The 21,982-nt window shown below is 45.2% G+C and overlaps 1 protein-coding gene across 1 annotated transcript in view; it reads right to left on the bottom strand.

The window, feature by feature from the left end:
• Nucleotides 1-21,982, bottom strand: part of DESI2 (desumoylating isopeptidase 2) — a 142,030-nt gene that overhangs the window by 60,875 nt on the left and 59,173 nt on the right. Inside the window, 1 exon segment of the mRNA XM_029593956.1 lies at nucleotides 17,568-17,640. Coding sequence (XP_029449816.1) covers nucleotides 17,568-17,640 — 73 coding nt within the window.

Raw genomic sequence — 21,982 nt, 5'->3', positions numbered from 1 at the left:
ATGGGAAAAGCCGCAGAAGTGGGTACTTACCATCTGACGTGGATCGCCGAAGGATGAGCCGGTGAAGATTGCTGGCTCCATGGATTTCAGGAGTCATCGAGGGGTAGCCTGTCAGACATAGATGTCCGTCTCAACTCTGATGCCTGGTATGGTGGCACAGGTATAAAGGAGACAGGCTGAGCGTGGCTGGCGCTACCACAGTAATTTTGTGGAGGTCCACAATCCCGCACCGATGTCAGTGGGGCACGCCTCGGGAACAGGGGAGCCAATTAACAGCTCGTGAACCCAGCCCTTGTCACAGCGGCTTGATGTCTCATGACGCCAGTGCAGAATTCTTCGGAACTCGTTCCGGTGTTTCTGGAGCACCAAGGACTGCCAGCACTGTGCGGAACAGTGGCGATGGCAGTGGTGATGTTGCTCGGCCTGGGCGTTCTCCAGCACCAAGAAGGATAGCACCGATGTGCTGGATGGCGTCGGTGGCGGACGGTCACCATGTCGGTGACTATGAGTGCCATGGTGCTCGGCCCGGTCTTTCCCCAGCGCAGAGATGGATGCCCTCGCTGTCTTGGATGGCGACTGTCAGCATGCCTGCACTGCCCCTGGCACTATGTAGTATCGTAGTCTAATACGGGGCTTTAATAAGAACCCAAAGCATGGAGCACTGTGTTTAGGCGAGGGCATTACTTGGAGGTGCTATGTCGGTATTGACAGTGTCAATGGCTGCCAAAGTGGCCTCGAGGGTATAGTCAAAAATATATATGAAAAAACGTCGACGACCTGGACAGAGCACTGATGACAGTGATGGAAGCACTGACGGCATCGACGTAGGTATCTATGGAAATGATGTGGCATCGAATAATCGAAAAAACATCGTTGGCATCGGAAAAATGATACCGGCATCGACTGAGTCGATGACCGCATCGATAGAAACGTCGAAGACACCGATAGAAACGACGTGGGCATGGCCATGGGCGTCAAAGGTATCGATATGGGCATCGATCCTGGTATAGATGCCATCAATCCTGGCATCGATGCCATTGGTGGAATCGACCCTGGCATGGATGCCATCGATAGAACTGACCTGGGCATCGATGCCATGGGCAATGGCATCGATGGGAATGTCCTGGGCATCGATGACATCGATAAAACAAAGGATGGCATTGATGGAAATGACCCTGGCATCGATGGAAGTGCCCTGGGCGACAGTGGCATCGACCTGGGCATGGATGGCACCGACGAGACTAAGGTGTGCGTCGATGGCATCTATCCGGGCAATGATGGCACTGATGAAACCCAAGGAAAAATCAGTGCCATGAATGAAAAAATGGATGGCACGAACAGAAACGATGCAGGGACAGATGGCATCAGTGTACCGCGGGGGGAGGGGTACCGATGGCATCGAAGAATCCAGGACGGTCTAAAGGGGGCATCGACTGCGCGAGGGTACCGAAGAAATCGAAAGACCTGAAATCAACAGGGGCCCTGGCAGCAACAGAAACCGTGGAAGTCCCTGTCCCACTAGCGCTAATAACCAGGCAGAGTGTCACAGAGGGACACTCGCAGGCTATGTGTGGCTAACTGAAAACATAGGGAGAGGGAAGGCCGCAGTCGGTTGGCAGGCCAGGGAGGTAACAGGAACCCGAAAAAACAGGGCATATACTCACCGAGCGTCGAATAAACATACGCGAAGGGAGCCCTGTGCAGGGAAAAGTGTTTGTGAAGTAAAAGTTTAAGTGTTTCCGTTAGGAAAAAGTGTTAGAATTTCTCACAGAGCTCCTAACCGTTATGCTTACTGCAGAGCGGAAAAAAGAAGACTGAGGGAGACACATGTGGTTCACAGGGATAATTGCAGGCTGAGCATGCTCAGTGCACTCAGTGTGCCAGTGTCAGTCAAAGCTTTGTAGAAACTGACAGAAAGGTTTTCCGTACAGGGCTCCATCCTGTGATGTCACCCATATGTGAGGACTACCATCCTGCTTGTCCTGTGACAGGATGTGTGGGGATAAAAAGCACCAGAGGCAAAAAAGTTAGTTTTACTTTGCCTTGAGTAGACGCTGCTTGGTAAGATAGACAGTACTCATCTCTGTTGTGACATGGCTGTGGCACAGGAATAGCAAAAACAAAATGAAAAAAAGTTACAGATGTTTTGCTTTGAAAGTTTACATCAGGGTAAAGCACAGTGCACACTCTTAACATGAGAAGCTGACTGAGAAATCTTTCAATCAGAAGAGACATCTGGAAAGACGTCATTCAAATATTTACAAGCAAGAAAAAGAGAAAAAAAAAAAAGCCTCATCTGAAAGTTTTTGGTTTTTTTTGAGAATTGCAGGAAAACAAGTTGTGAACATGGCTATACTGGAATGGATTGCCCTTGATTTGCAACTTCTGTCAATTTTAATTTTTTTTCCTAACTACTCTATAAAAAGATCAATTGCTCAATTTACACTATTGCATAGCTCCCAACTGTTTCACTTTTGGAGGGTCCCAAATCCCCCTGCCCCTCTTTCCTTCCCTATTGTCCCTCTTCTGGGACCTTATATTTTATTTATTTATTTATTTATTGTTTTTGTTATACCGAGTTTCATGACAGGCATCACATCAACCCGGTTTACAATTAACAAAGTGTGAAAGGCATAACGTAGCGTAATAAACAATATATAGATTGTTATATACAATATATAAACAATATATATATATATAATATATATATATATATATATACAATATATATATATATAAAATATATATATATATATATATATATAATATATATATATATATATAATATATATATTATATATATATAATATATATATATATAAACAATATATATAGATTGTTATATAGATTCACTTCTTTAATGGCTCTCAAATTCAGCATAATCATATCCACCCTGGGGGTTATTGTGCTTTGTAGTATTTGAGGCTGTGTATAGTAAGCTGTATTGTATGTGAATTTGTGCCTGGAAGTCTGCCAAAGCGCATGTGTGTGTCTTTGTATATCATTGGAATATTTGCAAAAGCGTGGCTGTTTACACTTAAAATTAAGTGTTCCTCTTTGGCCATTTGAAACGTTGGGAGGTATGTTATTGTTATGCTTCTAAATTTATCTTGGAATATTTATCAATTAAAGTATGTTACTGAAGTAAGCTTAACTTTTTTCTTTTACATATTTTTGCCCATATAGCTCTGGACCTGAAGCCTGCTAAAAGTAACCAAGCTGGTGCATTCAGCAGTTTGGAGCTGCTTCGGAGCTAGAGTAGGGGTTCCTGGAGCAGAGGATCTCTCTTGGCTCCGAAGCCAGCCTGGAGCTAGACTACAGAAGCCACTGCAGAGCTGGAGCTGGCAAACCTGGAGCACTGCCAATCCTAATGTGCTTGTTCGTGTTAATAATGAATACATGGCAATAAGGGTCTGAGGCTCTACATCATCCCTATCATAAAGCAATATAGCTTACTGTAAAAGCATCCACACCTTCCCATACTCCCATAGCATGCCTCACTTCCATTAAGCTAAAAAGCTCAACTCTTGGAGGAAAATAGAGAGGGTATGTGTGACTGACGATCAACAGTCTTCAGAAGGCAGATCGCTCTATGCATGGGACTCCCTTGCTAGTGAATGCCTTCAAATAAAAGGGAAACAAAAATTTAAAAAAGAATCAACCCCCAGCCTACCCTCCCCCCTCCTCTCCCTCCCCTACTCTCCCTCAAATCTCTGCTCCTGGGTTCATTGTTTTATTGTTTTGTTTTACTTTGTTTTGTTTTGTTTTCATTTTTGTTAGTAATATTATATTGTTTTAATGTTATATTGTTTTACTTTATCTCCCACCTGAGTTCATTGTAAACCGGCATGATGTGCTTCATGAATGTCGGTAAATAAAAGTTAATAAATAAATAAATAATCTTTTGCAAAGGCAGTTCTCCCAACAAAACCAAACACAAAACCAACCAACCACCTGAAATATAAAAATGGGCTGGAGTTAAGTTCTAATACTAAATTGCAGCTTTGCAATTCAGGATTTGCAAGGCTTGCTCATCCTTGTTGGCATGTGGCTTTGAGAAATATTGGAAGGATGATTAACTGATTAAGACAGAAGTCATGAGCTCCTAGAGCTCTAACTTTGCATGCTTATGTGACAGCCATAATAAACTGACCTTCCAAACATACAAGAAGCCAGAGGATTGAAAGGGGGCTTTCATCAACTGCGTCAAAGATACTGTAAGGTCCCACGCTGCTGCATGTGGTTTGATGTGAGGTGTCAAATAAGGCAAGCCCTATGTAAACCTTATAACTAAAGGCTGTACAAAAACATAGATGCTTGCCTGTAATATAGCTCTCCACAGATTGCAGGATAATCAAGCCACACAAGTGGGTGACATTAGCCAAGTATGCAGACAATTTTTTTTTTTTTTTTACAACTGTAGAAAATCCTAAAAGGCTTTTCTTGACCTGCACAAGACTTCCTACCCCGTCATCATTCAAATTTGCCTCTCTACTTGGACTGGAGAATAGCCAATGTAAAGTCAATTTTTAACAAGTAAAAAATTACATAGCAATTCATATGAGTGCTTTTTTCCCCCCCTAAAATTGGAATTTTGTTTTTTATTCTTAAATTTTGGTTGCTGTAGGTTGGAAGGTTTGGAAGTTTTAAAGGCTTTAATTGCCAATCTTTTATTGCACTTGTCAGTTGAGCTTTCTTTTCTTAACCTCTTATTTAGGTCCTTTTATTGTGTACTATGTTTTATAATTGTTTCTATTAATTTTTGTTTTCCTCTGCCATCATTCACTATATTACTAATTGATTGCACCTTATGTATTTTATGTTTATGTTGTAACCCACTGATAACTTTTTATGGATTGATAGAATATGAATGCTTTTTAAAAAAAAAACCAAACAAAACAGTTTGGACAGAACAAATGCATGAACTATTTTCTTAACCAAAAAAAAAAAAGTGTTTAAAAATGTTTCCGGGGTGATCCATTTAACTACAGACCAATTAGCCTACTATCAGAGCTGGGTAAAAAGGTGGAAACTATGGTTAAGAACAAAAATTACTGTTCATATGGATAAACATACCTTAATAGGGGAAGAGCCAGAATGGATTTAGGGAAGAACATAAATGCCATGGTGGGTCAGACCAAGATCTATCAAACCTAGCATCCTGTCTCAGTCAGTGACCAGGCCAGAAGGCCACAGCAAATCCCAAAAAGTAGATCTAGTTCTTGTTCCTCAAACCCAGGGATAGCAATGGCTTTCTCTAGTCTGCCTGGCTAATAATGTTTCATGCACTTTTCCTCCAGAAACTTGTCCAAACTTCCTTGAATCCCTGCTACATTAGTCACCTTGACCACATCCTTGACCATTTTTTACTATTTGTTTTAAATCTGCTCGTTTTTAGTTACTTGGCATGTCTCCTTGTTTTAGTATTATTTGAAAGGGTAAATAAATGTCCTTTATAAAATCATGAGTTGGGTGAAACAGCTAAAGCAGAGTTGCTTACTTGTAACAGGTGTTCTCCCAGGTCAGCAGGATGTTAGTCCTCACATATGGGTGACATCATCAGATGGAGCCCTGTCACGGAACACTTTTGTCAAAGTTTCTAGAACTTTGACTGGCACACTGAGCAAGCCACCAACCCTGTAGCTACCAGGGGTCACCCTTCAGTCTCGTTTGTAGCAAAAGTACGAGCAAAAAATAAAATAAAACGTAAGCGAACCCAACTCCCCGGGGTGGCGGGCGGGATTCATGAGGGCTAACATCCTGCTGTCCTGGGAAGAACACCTGTCACAGGTAAGCAACTCTGCTTTCTCCCAGGACAAGCAGGATGGTAGTCCTCACATATGGGTGAATAGCAAGCTACAGGCTGAGTCATACGTATGAGGCCAAGCAGCACACATGTGCAACAGACAACAACTGGGGTGCTGTTGGCAAGGATGAGGCAGTCTGAAATTCATAGCTGGTCGAGGTAGGACGAGTTCGGTTCCTACACTGGGAACAAATTTCTTAGGACAGACTGGCCAAAGACGGAATCCTGTTGTTCAGCCTTGTCCAGGCAGTAGTGAGCTGCGACGGTGTGGAAAGAGCTCCATGTTGCAGCCCTGCAGATGTCAGCAATTGTTAACTGAACGGTAGTGTGCTACTGACTTGCGATTGCTCTGTCTGAGTGTGCCTTCAATCGTCTCTGTAGTGGAAGGCCTGCTTGCTAGTAACAGAATGCGATGCAGTCTGCCAACCAGTTTGACAGTGTTTGCTTGCCCACCGATTTCCCAAGTTTGTTCTTATCAAAAGATACAAAGAGTTGGGTGGGCTTCCTGTGGGCTGTAGTGCGGTCTAAGTAAAACGCAAGAGCATGCTTACTGTCCAAGGTGGGCAGAGCTCGCTCACCTGTGTCTTGGAAAAAAAGTGGGCAAGACTATGGACTGATTTAAATGGAAATCAGTTACCACCTTAGGCAGGAATTTAGGGTGAGTGCAAAGAACCACCCGATCATGGAGGAACCTTGTGTAGGGTGAGTAGGTCACAAGGGCCTGTAACTCACTTACCCTGCGAGCAGATGTGATGGCTACTAGGAAAAGAACTTTCCATGTAAGGTATCTGAGTTCGCAGGAGTGCAAGGGCTCAAAAGGAAAAAAACAACCCACCCGAACCCTTCAAATTGAATTAACTTCAACCCCTCACCATCCTGACCCCCCGAAGACTTGCCAAAAGTCCCTGGTAGTCCAGCGGGGGTCCTGGGAGCGATTTTTTAAGATGGCGCCGGCCGTCCATTGCTCCTACCATGTGACAGAAGCCGAACAAAGGCACCAGTAGCCCCTGTCACATAAGGGCCAAGGGCCACCAGCGCCATTTTGATTACTGGCAGCCGAATGCCCAAGAGAGGGAGATCACTCCCAGGACCCCCGCTGGACCACCAGGGACTTTTGGCAAGTCTTGGGGGGGGTGGGGGGTGTCAGGAGAGTAGGGGGTTGTAGTTAAATTTTTTTTTTTATATTTGCTCCATAAGATGCAGAGACATTTCCTCCCCACTTTGGGGGGAAAAAAAGTGCGTCTTATGGAGCGAAAAATACGGTAATTGTTGGATGTTATTCTGTTCAGCTGTTTCGAAACATTTATTAATATAGCAAATGTTGGTTACCTGTAACAGGTGTTCTCACAGGACAGCAAGATGTTAGTCCTCTCATATGGGTGACATCATAGGATGGAGCCCAATCACAGAAAACTTCTGACAAAGTTTCCAGAACTTTGACTAGCCCCTACTGGGCATGCCCAGCATGGCACTAACCCTGCAGCCAGCAGGGGTCCCCCTTCAGTCTTATTTGAAAGCTACAGGCAGTGCCAAAAAATAAAACAAAGTTACGAACCCAACACCGCGGGGCGGCGGGCGGGTTTCGTGAGGACTAACATCCTGCTGTCCTGTGAGAACACCTGTTACAGGTAAGCAACATTTGCTTTCTCACAGGACAAGCAGGATGGTAGCCCTCACATATGGGCGAGTACCGAGCTGAGGATGTCTGAACCTGCACCAAATGTACCCAAAGGCATGCAACAGGCACAACAACTGGGGTGGAATTTGGGAGAGGGCATCCTGAATCCCACCGGGCATGACATACCAACATGTTGGTATGTCATGTTGTAAACAGGTTACGAAGGACAGACTGGCCGAAGATGGAATCCTGTCTTCCGGCTTTGTATAAGCAATAGTGGGCTGCAAAGGTGTGGAGAGAACTCCAGGTTGCAGCCCTGCAAATGTCAGGAAGCGGCATAGATCATAGGTGTGTTACTGAAGTCGCCATGGCCCTCACAGAGTGTGCTTTAACACGGTCTTGAAATGGAATGCCCGCTTGCTGATAGCAAAAGGATATGCAGTCCGCCAACCAGGAGGAGAGAGTCTGCTTACCCACAGGCTTTCCCAACTTGTTAGGGTGGAAAGAGACGAACAATTGAGTGCTTTCCCTGTTGGCTGCTGTACGGTCTAGGTAAAAAGCTAGAGCCCGTTTACAGTCAAGGGTATGCAGAGCCTGTTCTCCTGGGTTGGAATGGGGCCTGGGAAAAAAGGTAGGTAGTATGATGGATTGGTTTAGATGAAAATCCGAGACTACCTTAGGTAAGAATTTAGGGTGAGTGCGGAGTACCGCCCGGTCCTGCAGAAGTTTAGTGTAAGGCGGATAGGTAACTAGGACCTGCAATTCACTAACTCTGCACGCTGAAGTGATTGCCAAAAGGAAAATCACTTTCCATGCGAGATAGTGGAGTTCACAAAAGTGAAGAGGCTGGAATGGTGGTTTCATGAGCCGACCCAGAACTAGATTAAGGTCCCAAGAAGGGGCCGGAGGATTTAATGGAGGCTTGATATGGAGCAAGCCTTTTAAAAAGCGTGTTACAAGGGATTGTACTGATATAGGAACATCCCCGATACCCTTATAGAAGGCAGCTACTGCACTGACATGCATTCTGATGGAAGAGGTCTTTAGACCTGATTCTGACAAATGCCAAAGATAGTCCAGAAACTTCGGGATTGGACAGGAAAAGGGGTCAAGGGACTGAGAAGAGCACCAGGATGTGAACCATTTCCATTTTTAAGAGTAAGATTTTCTCGTGGAAGGCTTCCACGAAGCAATCAAGACCTGGGAAACTGGATCTGAAAGGTTAAGTGGTCGAAGTATTAACCTTTCAACATCCATGCTGTCAGGGACAAGGCTTGAAGATTGGGATGGCGTAGGCTCCCGTCGTTTTGAGTGATCAGGAGCGGGTCCTTTCCCAAGGGAATTTGCCTGCGGATGGAGAGATCCTGAAGTATTGGAAACCACACTTGGCGAGGCCAGTAAGGTGCTATCAGGATCATGGTTCCCTTGTCCTGACGCAACTTCACGAGAGTCTTCGAGAGAAGAGGAAGTGGAGGGAATGCATAAAGCAGACCGGTTGCCCATGAGAGGGAGAATGCATCTCTGGGCTGAAAGTGTTTGCTGCGAATGAGGGAGCAGTAGTTGTCCACTTTGTGGTTCTAAGGGGACTCAAAGAGGTCTGAGGATATCCCCATTGTTGAAAGATGGAGTTCGCTACTGAGGGGTTGAGAGACTACTCGTGCAGTTGAAAGATGCGACTCAGCTGGTCTTCCAGCACATTGTCCACTCCCAGCAAGTAGGTGGCCCTGAGGTACATCGAATGGGAGAGGGCTTCTGCCCAAATCTGCACAGCTTCCTGACACAGAAGGAAGGAGCCTATGCCTCCCTGTTTGTTGATGTACCACATGGCCACCTGGTTGTCTGTCTGAATTAGGATGACCTGATTGGACAGGCGATCCTGAAAACTCCTGAGAGCATCTCTTATTGCTCGAAGTTCCAGGAAATGTATCTGGTGTTTGGCTTCCTCTGGAGACCAAGAGCCTTGTGTTTGCAGATCGGTTACATGGGCTCCCCACCCTAGGTTGGAAGCGTCGGAGGTGAGAATGATTTGAGGATGCGGAACCTGGAAGGGCAATCCCTGGAGGAGATTGGTCTGATTTTTCCACCAGGCGAGGGACAGACGGAGTGAGTCGGTGATGTGGACAATGGTCGAAAGAGGCTGAATAGATTGAGTCCATTGAGACCTGAGAGTCCAGTGCATGAGCCTCATGGCCAAGCGGGCCATTGATGTGACATGGACTGAGGACGCCATATGTCCCAGGAGGACGAGAAATTGACGTGCAGTCGCAGCGTGCTGAGACTGCAGTTCGTGAGCAAGAGACACGATGGTCAGTGCTTGTTGTCGAGGCAGGAAAGCCTTTGACCATAAGGTGTCAAAGTCTGCCCCAATGAACGATAATGTTTGAGATGGGACTAAGTAGGATTTGTCGTAATTGACTAGAAACCCTAATGAAATTAGAGTGTTTACGGTTAGATTGAGGGACAGAGCAGCTTGCTGAATGGGAGCCCTTATTAACCAGTTGTCCAGATAGGACACAAGGTGTTCACGTCTACCCCTAAGGAATGATGCGACGACTACAAGGCATTTTGCAAAGACTCGTGGAGCATAAGAACATAAGAAATTGCCATGCTGGGTCAGACCAAGGGCCCATCAAGCCCAACATCCTGTTTCCAACAGAGGCCAAAAACCAGGCCACAAGAACCTGGCAATTACCCAAACACTAAGAAGAACCCATGCCACTGATGCAATTAATAGCAGTAGCTATTCCCTAAGTATAATTGATTAATAGCCATTAATGGACTTCTCCTCCAAGAACTTATCCAAACCTTTTTTGAACCCAGCTACACTAACTGCACTAACCACCTCCTCTGGCAACAAATTCCAGAGCTTTATTGTGCGTTGAGTGAAAAAGAATTTTCTCCGATTAGTCTTAAATGTGTTACTTGCTAACTTCATGGAATGCCCCCTAGTCCTTCTATTATTTGAAAGTGTAAATAACTGAGTCACATCTACTCGTTCAAGACCTCTCATGATCTTAAAGACCTCTATCATATCCCCCCTCAGCAGTCTCTTCTCCAAGCTGAACAGCCCTAACCTCTTCAGCCTTTCCTCGTAGGGGAGCAGTTCCATCCCCTTTATCATTTTGGTTGCCCTTCTCTGTACCTTCTCCATCGCAACTATATCTTTTTTGAGATGCGGCGACCAGAATTGTACACAGTATTCAAGGTGCGGTCTCACCATAGAGCGATACAGAGGCATTATGACATTTTCCGTTCTATTAACCATTCCCTTCCTAATAATTCCTAACATTCTATTTGCTTTTTTGACTGCTGCAGCACACTGAGCCGACGATTTTAAAGTATTATCCACTATGATGCCTAGATCTTTCTCCTGGGTGGTAGCTCCCAATATGGAACCTAACATAGTGTAACTACAGCAAGGGTCATTTTTCCCTATATGCAACACCTTGCACTTGTCCACATTAAATTTCATCTGCCATTTGGATGCCCAATCCTCCAGTCTTGCAAGGTCCTCCTGTAATGAATCACAGTCTGCCTGTGATTTAACTACTCTGAATAATTTTGTATCATCCGCAAATTTGATAACCTCACTCGTCGTATTCCTTTCCAGATCATTTATATATATATTGAAAAGCACCAGTCCAAGTACAGATCCCTGAGGCACTCCACTGTTTACCCTTTTCCACTGAGAAAATTGACCATTTAATCCTACTCACTGTTTCCTGTCTTTTAACCAGTTTGTAATCCACCAAAGGATATCGCCTCCTATCCCATGACTTTTTAGTTTTCGTAGAAGCCTCTCATGAGGGACTTTGTCAAATGCCTTCTGAAAATCCAAATACACTACATCTACCGGTTCACCTTTATCCACATGTTTATTAACCCCTTCAAAAAAATGAAGCAGATTTGTTAGGCAAGATTTCCCTTGGGTAAATCCATGTTGACTGTGTCCCATTAAATCATGTCTTTCTATATGCTCTACAACTTTGATCTTGAGAATAGTTTCCACTATTTTTCCCGGCACTGAAGTCAGGCTCACTGGTCTATAGTTACCCGGATCGCCCCTGGAGCCTTTTTTAAATATTGGGGTTACATTGGCCACCCTTCAGTCTTCAGGTACAATGGATGATTTTAATGATAGGTTACAAATTTTAACTAATAGATCAGAAATTTCATTTTTGAGATCCTTCAGAACCCTAGGATGCATACCATCTGGTCCAGGTGATTTGCTACTCTTTAGTTTGTCAATCTGGCCTACTACATCTTCCAGGTTCACAGTGATTTCGTTCAGTTCGTCTGAGTCATCACCCCTGAAAACCATCTCCGGAACTGGTATCTCCCCAACATCCTCATTAGTAAACATGGAGGCAAAGAATTCATTTAGTCTTTCTGCAATGGCCTTATCTTCCCTAAGAGCCCCTTTAACCCCTCTGTCATCTAATGCAGATGCTAGGCCGAATGGAAGCACTCGGTATTGATAGTGCTTGAGGCCTACTAGGAATCTCAGGTATTTGCAATGAGCTGGAGTTATCACAATATGAGTGTATGCATCCTGGAGGTCCAGAGAGCAGAGCCAGTCTCCTCTTTGTAGAAGAGGTAGAAGCGAGCCCAAGGTGACCATCTTGAACTTTTCTCGCTGGAGGTACTTGTTGAGGGCCCGTAGATCTAGAATAGGACGGACACCTCCCGATTTTTGGGGGATTAGGAAGTACCGAGAATAGAACCCTAGGCCTTGCTGAGAGTATGGAATGGGTTCTATTGCTCTTGACTGGAGAAGGAGGGAGACCTCTTGATCCAGAAGAACGGAGTGGTCAGACATTCTCCACGTCTGCAGAGGTAGGGAGTCCGGTGGCAGGGCGAGAAAGTTGAGATGGTAACCCTGAGCAATGATTGCCAATACCCATTGGTCGGATGTAATTGAATGCCACATGTTGTGGAAGTGGCACAATCAACCTCCCACTGGTATGTGCGACAGAGGAATCTGGCTGCTGCTCTCCAAGTGGAAGTCAAAAACTGGAAGCAGGCCCTGGCTGAGGAGCTGTTTGTGGTTTTTGTTTTCAGGTTTGGCAAGACTGAGGTTTCTGATAAGGTCTCGTAGCACGGGATCTGGCTGGTGGTGGGTAGGACTTTCGTGGACGGTAGAACGACTTCTTGGAGTCCTTTCTAAAGGGCTGCTTTGAAGAGAAGTCTGAAGGCATCGAAGAGAGCTGTTTTAGGGTCTCATGATGGTCTTAATTCAGCCACCGTCTGTTGGATCTGTTCGCTGAACAGATTATCTCCTACACAGGGCAGGTTGGACAACCGGTCTTGCACTTCTGGGCGAAGGTCAGAAAACTTAAGCCAGGCCCACTGTCTCGCTGAAATAGCAGCTGCAGACATTCTGGTAGAGGTGTCGAAAATGTCATAAGCTGTTCTGATCTCATGCTTGCCTGCCTCAAAACCTTTGCTTACAAGGGTTTGTAGTTGGTCTTGGAATTGCTGAGGCAGGGAGTCTGAGAAGTCCTGTATCTGCTTAAATATGGCCCTGTTATATTGGGTCATATAAAGCTGATAGGCAGCAATTCGGGAGATGAGCATGGCCCCTTGGAATACTCTGCGTCCAATGTTGTCCAGGAATTTTTGTTCCTTACCAGGAGGGGTAGATGAGTTAGGTTTTGACTTCTTTGCTCTCTTTTGTGCAGACTCTACCACGACTGAGTGGTGATCAAGCTGTGACTTTTGAAAACCTGGGGCTGACTGTATTACCTTGGAGGCATCCAGGAACTGGAGCAACTCCATCATCTGGTGCCTATCATCCTGCTCTGTCTGCAATTGAAAAGGAACCAATTCAGCCATTTCCTTCACAAAATTTATAAATGAGAGGTTCTCTGGAGGAGAACACTTTCTACTCTCAGTGGGTGAAGGTGGTGAAGGTAAGTCATCGGTGTCTGATGAGATATCATCACCCCAGGTATCATAAGGGTCAACACCTTTTCCCTCTAGGAAGTAGAGGGGGACAGGGTGGTTAGATACCTGAAGGTCCAGGTCTGGGCTCCGAACGAATCTGAGGAATTATCGGAGGCACCGAAGGCATTGGCACAGGCATCAAGGACATCGATGGATGGCTCGGTGGTGCCGATGGACGTATCTATGGTGAGGGACGTATAGGCATCGATGGTTGAGGCATAACTCCGGATGGAGGAATGCAGAATGGTATTTCTCCTCCCGATGATGCTGTCAATGGGGAGGGCATCGGAGCCATCGGAGACCCGGGATCCATTGATGGAAAAGCAGCCATGAGGGCTTCCATCTTGGATAGAGGCGGTGCCAGCTCTGCCGGAATCGGGTTGATGATAGGTTCCACAGTCGGTGCCAGTGTCTATGCCGGAGGAACCTGAAGAAGATGTTGCATCGCCTTGTCGATGGCCTCCTGGACCATCCGGTCCAGTTCTTCTCGGAGACCTGGAGCAAGCAGCCCCGGCTCCGGAACAGAAGGCGGCAGAGGCATAGCCGGAGGAACCACCGTTTCAGGCGGAGTCGCGGCTCCCGATCCCAGATCGGGTGAGGGTTGCCTCAGAGACCCGATCGCAGGAATGGTCGGTGCCTTTCCTGGACGGGGTTTTTTCGACAGCGGCTCGGACGATGGCGAGGTCGATGATTTCGCTCCCTCGATGGTCCGAGTCTTACCGTGTCGATGGCCATGTTTTTCCCTGCGATCCCCTCGATCCTGAGGGGGAGTAGAGTGTGTCGATGGCAGAGTAGTCGTCGATGCCGGTCGGTCACCGGTCTGTGGTCGATGCTGGCGCGAAGTAGACAGTGCCGGTTCAGACGTCGATGTGATGGACGGAGTCAGGGTTTGAGCACGGAAGAGAAGTTCCATCTTCTCCATTCTGGCCTTGCGACCCTTCGGTGTCATTAGGGCACATTTGGTGCAGGTCAAGACAGCATGCTCGCGTCCTAAACACATTACACAGACTTTATGGGGGTCTGTGAGACATGGTGCGGGTACAGTCTGGGCACCGACGAAACCCTGATGCCATGGCAAAAAATTTAGCCGCGGTACGGTCGACGGCCAGTAGGCCGCGAAGGCCAAACTAGACGGTAATAGACAGGAAACGGGTCAAAACTTTCCGGAGTACCATGGAGTCATAAAAGGTAGAAGATGGACCCCTGTGGGGCAACTTAACTTTTAGTAATTCCATGAGGAAAATTCCTGTCAGGAATCTCTTCAGAGCTCCTTTACCGCGAGGCTACTGCTGTGCGGAAAAAAAGTAGACTGTAGGGGGACCCCTGCTGGCTGCAAGGTTAGTGCCATGCTGGGCATGCCCAGTAGGGGCCAGTCAAAGTTCTGGAAACTTTGACAGAAGTTTTCCGTGATCGGGCTCGATCCTGTGATGTCACCCATATGTGAGGACTACCATCCTGCTTGTCCTGTGAGAAAGTTTTTTACAATTATTTCTGTGCGTGGATATATAGCAGCTTGGCTTGTTCTGTTTTCCTAATAGAAGGTATATTAGTGTTTAGGGCCTAGTTTAATAGTTGTAGTGTTGCCTTTTCATAGATAGGGTTGTTACTGTTTAAGTATGTTCCATAATACATGTGTAACTTTGTGTGGATTAGTTTGTGCATTATTGCAGATCCTGGGACTATGTTAGGTGCTACATTTCTCCAGGTTTGCACTGCATGCAGAGTGGCTTTTTTCGTTTTCCATTCCAGTTTCTATCTCCAAGTAGGTGGCCCTGAGGTACATCGAATGGGAGAGGGCTTCCGCCCAAATCTGCACAGCTTCCTGACACAGGTCTTTCTGAACTTGGTGAAGGTCAGTTCTATGTGTGTGACTGAGTTGAGGTATTTTACTAGCATGTAGGCAATTGTATCACTCTTATTTGTTATGTTTTCACAATACGACATGCATTAGTGGTAAGTTACTTTCTTTTCATAAGGAGGGCTATTGTGCCTGGTAGTAAAGGGAATTTGTTTTGCTTTTACTGAGATGTCAGAACCAGAATATCTTTTTTGTTATGGTGAGTTGTATGGGTAATGCCCTAGTTCTGCACTGTGCACCCATTGTTGGGGGGCGAGGGGGTTCCTGTGGATGCAGAGTGCATGTTTACATTTAGCCCCATGATGGTTACATGTTCAGTGTGTCACACATGTGAGAACCATCTGTCAGGTGTGTCCCGGCCAAAAAAGTTTGAGAACCGCTGTTTTAGACTATTTCAAAAGGGATTTTTAACCATTTCACATGACCAGATATGGTTTTGCAAATTTAATCCCAAAGAAAATATATCAAACACAAAAAATGTAATCATATAGCTGATTTTGATATATTTTTTGTTGTTTTTATAACACTCTTGTATATTGCAATGACAATTATTGATCCTGCACATAAGTTTCACCACTTTTTGATTGGTTGATTCTTTCTGGTAGTTTAGCCTTTCATATAGCTTTGTCTTTGTACCTCGTGTGGGGCTTTTTTTGTATATTGCTAATATGTACATATCCACAGAATTGCCAAACTAAAATGAAAATTTGCTGTTGCATTTTCTAATCCTAGTTATACAATATACATCCAAGCTATCACAGGAAACAGGAAGCTGTGGGTATAAAAACAGTAGAAACAAAAAGGTAACAGTGCCTCTATACAAGTCACTGGCAAGACGTCATCTGTAATATTGTATCCAGTTCTGGAAGTTGTACCTCCAAAATCATATTGACTGAATAGAGGTTGTTTAGAAAATGGTGCAGTCTGCAACAAAAGCTCTGCGAAAGGAGACTTGAAGGACCTAAACATATATACTCTAGAGGAAAGTTGATAAAAAAAACAGACATTTGAAGACATCAAAAGTATTTAAAAAATGCACAAGAAGAAAACATTTTTCAGTGGTAAGGAACTTCTACAGCAGAGATTGTGTTATTTGGCTGAAAAGGTGTAGAGTCAGCAGTGACATTAAAAACAAACAATTTAATAGAAAGGGTTGTGGATGCATGAAAGTCTTCCAAGGCAGGCAATATAGGCAAAACAGCAACAATTTAAGAAAGCATGGAATAAGTACACAGAATCCTTAGTTGCAAAAACATTACGGCAAAGCCAGAAATCAAAGGGGATCTATGGTATTTCAAAAATGTGTCAAATTTTGCTTAAAGTTATTTCCATGACTTCCTTTTTTTGATATTTGCACATATCCATTTCCTGCTTTCCTGATCTTAACTACAATGTTGGCGCTAACTCACAAGATACTTTTATGCTTTAAGAGTACCTCAAGCGGCTGGGAAAATGGCTTGTCCAACTTGCCAATAGCTCAATTTGGATTCATAACAGAATGATTCAACACATTTTTTTGCGTCTTGTGAAGGGTGCTAGGTAACACTGGAAACTGGAATCCTCCTTCCACTCACAGGTACAAAACAAGTTTCCCAGACCAATATACCTCAAACTTGCTCTGGAGGAAACACTTCTGAAGGTGAAAGGGTAATTCAGTCTGTATGCAAAATAAACCATCTTGGCGCAAACAACTTCACAAAAGTTCCACGGATTCAATAAATGTTTGTATGCTCCATCAAATGTGAATCGAAAGGTCAGCAGACGAAGTTCCAGAAAACTCACTGACAGCTGAAGCTGGTATGCCACCAGATAATCCATAATGAAAAGGTCTTTAGTGTTTTTTTAAATTCAAGAGAAATATAGCAGATAGCTCCAACCATGTTACACATTTATTTAGTCATCTAATAAAAAGTGTCTTACTACTTTTGGTATGAGTACATTTCACCAGTATGTAAATTAAGTCAGTCTATGTCTGCTCAGTCTTTTGTTGTTGTTGCAACTGCCAAGATGATTCCAACAAATGCCAAATTGTGAATTATTTTCAGTGATGTGGATACATGTCCACAGGGAGCTAGATTGAAACCATATTGACCAGGTATAACTGACTGGTGTCATTACCAACCTGAGCTGGGTTTTTATTTGAGACAGAGGTTTTGCAACCCCATGTCAATTCAATGAGTCAAGTCTCCCTCGAGGAGTGTAATTTCTGATGCATATAACCAAATTTAAAACCTCTGTTAAATATATCTCTGTCTGTGAATAAATATCTGCTGCTGATATGCCATGTACTTTTGCATGTCTACTGCCATAAAAATACATTAAAAAGAAAATTCACATACCTCTACCATATACTTGTATTCCAGAATGGAAGACTCCAATTCCTAGGGTTGAGGTGTATTCATTAATCCAATACTAAAAAAAAAATAAAATAAAATTACAAATTAAAAAAAAAAAAAAAAAAAAAGGAAAAAGTTGAGGAATCAGTGAACTTAAACAACTGAAATTAATGTCAAGGAGATAAATATTGAAAGATTCCAATACACCCCTTAATACACCTATGAAAGCTCACTTAACCAAATGTAAAAAAAGAAAATAATGCCATTTGTTAATAAAGAAGCCAGAATGTGTCTTATTTCCACTTTTTCAGGATTTAGTCGCATCTGGTGTTTTGTCTGTTAAGTATGTACCTTCTTAGCCATATTTAAACCAGCCAAAGACCTGGGACAGCTGCAGCAAGTGCTGGGGGACTCCACTTAGTAACTGGAGGGTCTAACTATTGGCTTGGTTTGGTCCAAACCCTAAAACTTAAAATGTCTAATCAGGACTGGATTTTTCACTAGGAGTACCATGTGTTCCCTACTTTCAGCATTTTCTCCTCTTTCCCTAGCTGGCAAGACCAGAAATGCTAAAATAAGGCTGGAAGACCTCTGCTGCAGTGCTGCGGGGTCAATAACCACTGTTGTCAGCGTGCACAGCGTTCATTTCCCCTATTCTTACCAAACCCAAAAACATGAAAGGCAGCTGGCAGGGGCAGGGTAGCACGCACAGCACAGAACAGCATGACCTAAACCAGAGCAGGGACCAGCACTGTGTGTACTCTGACCCAGCCTGCAAAAGACATGGAAGCTAAATGCAGAACAGCTGCTGTTGAACAAAGCAGTCAGGAGCGTTGCCCCAGAGTGGAGCTGTACCCACTTCAGAAGGAAGGAAACTGCCCACAGTCGGAGGGATCCCCATTAATCACTCTGCCAGACCTACCGTTGACAGTATGAGGCAGGCAGGCTCTGCATAAAAACAAGTCAGGGCTTTACTGTATTCTAGGTGGGGGGGAAGGAAAGAGGGAACGTGGGGCAGTAGAATCAGGGTAGGGGGAAAAGTGAGGATAACACAGGGCAGAGGGGGAAAAAAGGTGAACTGTTGCCATTTTTTAGGCTGGTAGCAGCAGGGAGTCATGCTTCCTCCTGCCCTGGATGTTCATTTGGCCCTCAGTGGAAGGGGTAGTCAGCCATTCTCTGGGCCCAAGGGTACAGAAGTCCTGAAGGAGGAGGGGAAAGGAGCACTGATTGTTTCATGGCCACCACAGGTAGGCGTGAGAAAAAAAGGGATGGAAGAATGCTGGGGGAGTGGAGGAAGAGGGGGAATGGATGCAGCTGGGTATGTGGGGGGTGATGAGAGAGAGGGCCTGCAATGTCTGAGGCATAACCTTCCTCCCCATGTAGTTTGTGGGTTTTTTTTTTAAGGGGCTGAAATTCCAACTGGTCCCGGCATCAGAATTCTTCCTTCTGCCCACAGATTAACACTAGCACTGGAAAATTTACTCCACCTCAGACCAGGAGTAAAATTTCCAGCACTAAGAAAACCTGAATTAAACCAGTACTGGGGGGGTGGGGGGGTGTATTTAAACTAATGCCTTAAACTGCATAGGATTTCCATGCAAGGGCATTAAGCAGTGCTTACGTACTACGCACACATTTTTTGCGTGCAAAGCTCCTTGCTGCATTGAGAGTAAATTTTGCATACAAAAGTATTATGTTGGGCCCTAAATTTAGTGCCTATGTGAACCAAAACTTTTAAATGCAGCCCCAATTCTTCTGATCCCTTCCTGCTGCAGGAGACAGCAGAGTTGCTTACCTGTAACAGATGTTCTCCAAAGACAGCAGGATGTTAGTCCTCAGACATGGGTGACATCATTGGATGGAGCCCGGCTCGGAACTTTGATCTTAAAGATTCTAGAGCTTTCAAACATGCCCTACTGAGCATGTGCAGCTGTAGTCATCACCCTACCCCTAGGCATAGTCCCTCCGTCCCTAATATAGCTAGTACATGAAGAAACCAACCCCCAGGGGAGACAGGTGGGTTTCGTGAGGACTAACATCTTTCTGTCCTCTGAGAACACCTGCTACAGGTAAGCAACTCGGCTTTCTCCGAGGAACAGCAGGATAGTAGTCCTCACACATGGGTGAATACCAATCTACAGGCTGTCCGAGCAGGACAAAGTGGGAAACTGCACCATGCTGGAAGACCACCTCTCTCTCCCTTTTGCCTGTGAGGCAGCCGATCCACAAGGGGTTTAGGTGGGAAAAAGAGTTGGGTTTTACAAAGAGAAAACCATAGAAAAGCCTGAGACACAGAACCCTTGTAAGTAGCAGGGGCGCCTGAGTAAGGAGAGTGATGCGAGTGCCAAACAAGAAACATGCTCCGCATCACAGAAAACATAAGTAGGGTTTTGGATCAGTAAACCATGACAACAGTTTGTCTAGAACCCTCTAGATACAGAAAGTCCAGAAATGTAACCAAGGACAAAGACTGCACAGTTTTCTTTGGTGTTACAACAAAAAAAAAACAACTGGGGCTTGAGAACTCCCCAGAAAGAAATTGCGATCCACTTACATCCGAAGGACAGAATGTCTCTGCAGAAGTGTGCCCATGTTTGGCCAATAGGCATAATGGGCAAAAAAATCCCAAGCAATGCTTGGAAGAATAATCAGCAGTAGCAGCACGGTCTACGACAGACCCTACATGCCAAAGCTCCAGACATAGCTGACCAGCAGATCATCATCAAGAGTTTCAGGGGAAGAAAGGCAATCCCTGAATGGGATTACGAGCCCAAACCCATGAGCAGGGAGATACATTAAGCCTGAAGCTCATCCACACCACACCCTGTCAAGGACAGGACTATGCATCCTGTGTACAGAATAGTTCAGGTGAGCAGGAAGGCACTTTAGGCAATGTAGTATAGTGAGAAAAGTGAAAGGCAGTATTGGCCAGAGTTTGGCGAAAATATAAGGAAAAAGTGGTGAATCTTTCCCTACAGATATACACTAAGATATACCACAAACACCTTAGCTTTTCTCTCCTTCCCCCCCGAAGGTGCTTTGAGTAAAGAGCAACCCCGGTGCTCAATCCATTCAAGGCTGAAGTCCCTGCTGCTTGAATTCTTCAGTGGCACTCAAAGGCTCTCAAGAGCCCTGGCAGTCGACAGCTTCAGGGATGACCAAGGCCCGATGGTCTCCATGCTGGCCCCACGAGTCAATGGTATCTAGGCAGCTCCGCACCGCAATGGCAGAGGCCACGTTCCTCAATGGCCCTGAGGGCAGCCGCAGCAGAGGCCACGCCCCCAAGGGCATCAGGGGTGGCCACTCACACACTTTGATGAGATTGAGGGCATCAATAGCACAGAGGTCACCCATGGCATTGAATGAAACAGAGGGTATGCATAGCATGGAACGGATCCAAGGCATGGAACAAAGTATCCATGCAATGAACTACTCTGTCACCTTGAAGCCCAAAGCGCTTGATGATTGCAGTTCAAATCCACAAATGCCTATGGCAGGGAAGGCCCTTACAGCATCGATAGTGGTCACACAACCAGATGACATCAAGGGCACCCCAGGACCTCAACACCATCAAGGGTGACCATGGCATTCAAAGGCACGCCTGGTCCCCAACACAATCCTGACAGATTCGTCAGAGCAACGGTGCACTGGCCTCAGAAACGCACGGGTAACAGTTACTGGGCATGGCACCAAAGGTGTGGCAGCAAGCTGCTTGCCCAGGCTCCTACTCACCCTCTCTTGCAAGGAGACTGCACTGCCATACCGGCAAGCAGGAGGGGAGGTTAAGCCATCCAGGGCTCCTACACTGTCTGAACCTCCATCGATGCCGATCGGTGAAACGACATGGAACTCCTGCCCGGGTAGAATTCAGGTGAGTCCCCAGGCTCAGCAGCCAAGACAGATTTCCTATGGACTGCATTCAGTCAGTTCTGCAAGCACCTGACAAAGGTACAAAAGCACTCAGATACTAAACTGCCAGTGCAGTATTTATTTTTTTAAGGGATAGAAATTGACTCTGCCAGACTGCACAGCGACTAAGGCCTGCCATGCAGCTGGCAGACAGAAGAAAGAAGAAAAAGTAAAAGAAATAAAACTACTGTAAGGTAAAGGAAAGAAAAACAGCTGCAGCTCTAGAAAAAAATCACTTACAAAAACTGTGAGGCGAGAGCAAAGCTGAATACTGTGAGACACATGGCTCCCACAACCATATGGTTTTGCAGGGGGGAGAGACTGAGGGATTCTACCTAGGGGGCATGGTGATGACTACAGCTGCACATGCTCAGTAGGACACGTTTGAAAGCTCTAGAATCTTTAAGATCAAAGTTCCGTGCTGGGCTCCATCTGATATCTCACCCATGTGTGAGGACTACCATCCTGCTTGTCCTCTGAGAATGGTACTTTTCTGTTCCAGGCTGTCA

This window comes from Rhinatrema bivittatum, chromosome 3 (assembly GCF_901001135.1).
Source record: "Rhinatrema bivittatum chromosome 3, aRhiBiv1.1, whole genome shotgun sequence".
Classification (NCBI taxonomy): domain Eukaryota; kingdom Metazoa; phylum Chordata; class Amphibia; order Gymnophiona; family Rhinatrematidae; genus Rhinatrema; species Rhinatrema bivittatum.
Note: the sequence above shows the minus strand (reverse complement) of the source record. Positions and strands in the feature narration are given on the sequence as shown.